Source organism: Charadrius vociferus, unplaced genomic scaffold (genome assembly GCF_000708025.1).
Source record: "Charadrius vociferus isolate BGI_N301 unplaced genomic scaffold, ASM70802v2 scaffold119, whole genome shotgun sequence".
NCBI lineage: Eukaryota > Metazoa > Chordata > Aves > Charadriiformes > Charadriidae > Charadrius > Charadrius vociferus.
The window spans coordinates 1,259,905-1,260,968 of NW_009650170.1; the positions used below are offsets into that span (position 1 = coordinate 1,259,905).

At 64.5% G+C, this 1,064-nt stretch overlaps 1 protein-coding gene across 1 annotated transcript in view; it reads right to left on the reverse strand.

Moving 5' to 3' along the window:
* The window catches only part of LOC104293088 (laminin subunit beta-2-like), a 23,333-nt gene that overhangs the window by 8,092 nt on the left and 14,177 nt on the right, over nt 1–1,064 (reverse strand). The window contains exons 13-14 of the mRNA XM_009892550.1: nt 845–983; nt 400–520 (exon numbers count right to left, since the gene is read on the reverse strand). Of these exons, the coding sequence (XP_009890852.1) occupies nt 400–520; nt 845–983 (260 nt within the window). The remainder of the gene's footprint in view (nt 1–399; nt 521–844; nt 984–1,064) is intronic.

A 1,064-nucleotide genomic window follows, 5' to 3' on the forward strand; every position in this document is an offset into this window, starting at 1 on the left:
CCCCTTCCTGATCCCCTTTCCTATCCCATTCCTATCGCCATCTCCATTCCCATCCCCATCCCCATCCCATTCCCATCCCCACCCCACATGCAGCCCCAGAGGGGCTGTGCTGCCCACCCCAGCCCCTGGTCCCCCATCCCTGCCCATCACCCCACCCCTGCCGAGCCCCAGATGTGGGGTGCAGCGTGATTGCCCTCACCGAGTCGATGAGGATGAAAGCGCCAGGGTGGCGCTGGGTGACACCAGCCCGTTGAAGCCTCATGGTCACCTCGTAGGGGGTGCTGGACATGCAGCCCCAGAGGGGCTGTGCTGCCCACCCCAGCCCCTGGTCCCCCATCCCTGCCCATCACCCCACCCCTGCCGAGCCCCAGATGTGGGGTGCAGCGTGATTGCCCTCACCGAGTCGATGAGGATGAAAGCGCCAGGGTGGCGCTGGGTGACACCAGCCCGTTGAAGCCTCATGGTCACCTCGTAGGGGGTGCTGGGCTCAAAGCAGAAGGGTCGGGACAGCAGCACGTACCTGTGCAGAGGCAGGTGTCAGGGCACAAGCACAACAGAACCATAGGAAGGGCCAGGGCACAGCAGCAGCACCTGGCCACCTTCCTTGTCCCTGTCCCCATCCCCATCCTTCACCTGCGTGGCAGGACTGTCCCTGTTTCCATCCCATCCCTATCCCTTAATTCTGGGACTGTGGCAGGGCTGTCCTTGCTCCTGTCCTGTCCTGATCCCTGTCCTGATCCTCACCCCATTCTCATCCCATCCTAGTTCCATCCCCATTCCACCCCATCCCCACCCCCATCCCACCCCATCCCCTCCCATCCCATCCCATCCCACCCCATCTCACCTCTGGCTGTGGGGCAGGCTCTCACGGTACATCTGCTCGGAGGGCAGCAGGTTCCCACAGCGAGGGCTGGTGGGCAGCACCCGGGAGCTGACGCTGACCACGGCCTCCCAGTCCTCAGTTGACTGCGGTGACAGGTGAGCTGGCGTCAGGGCCGTGCCGTGCCATACATACCAGGGCTGTGGCTGTGGCCACGGTCACCTCGGGCTCTGAGCGGCGCCTC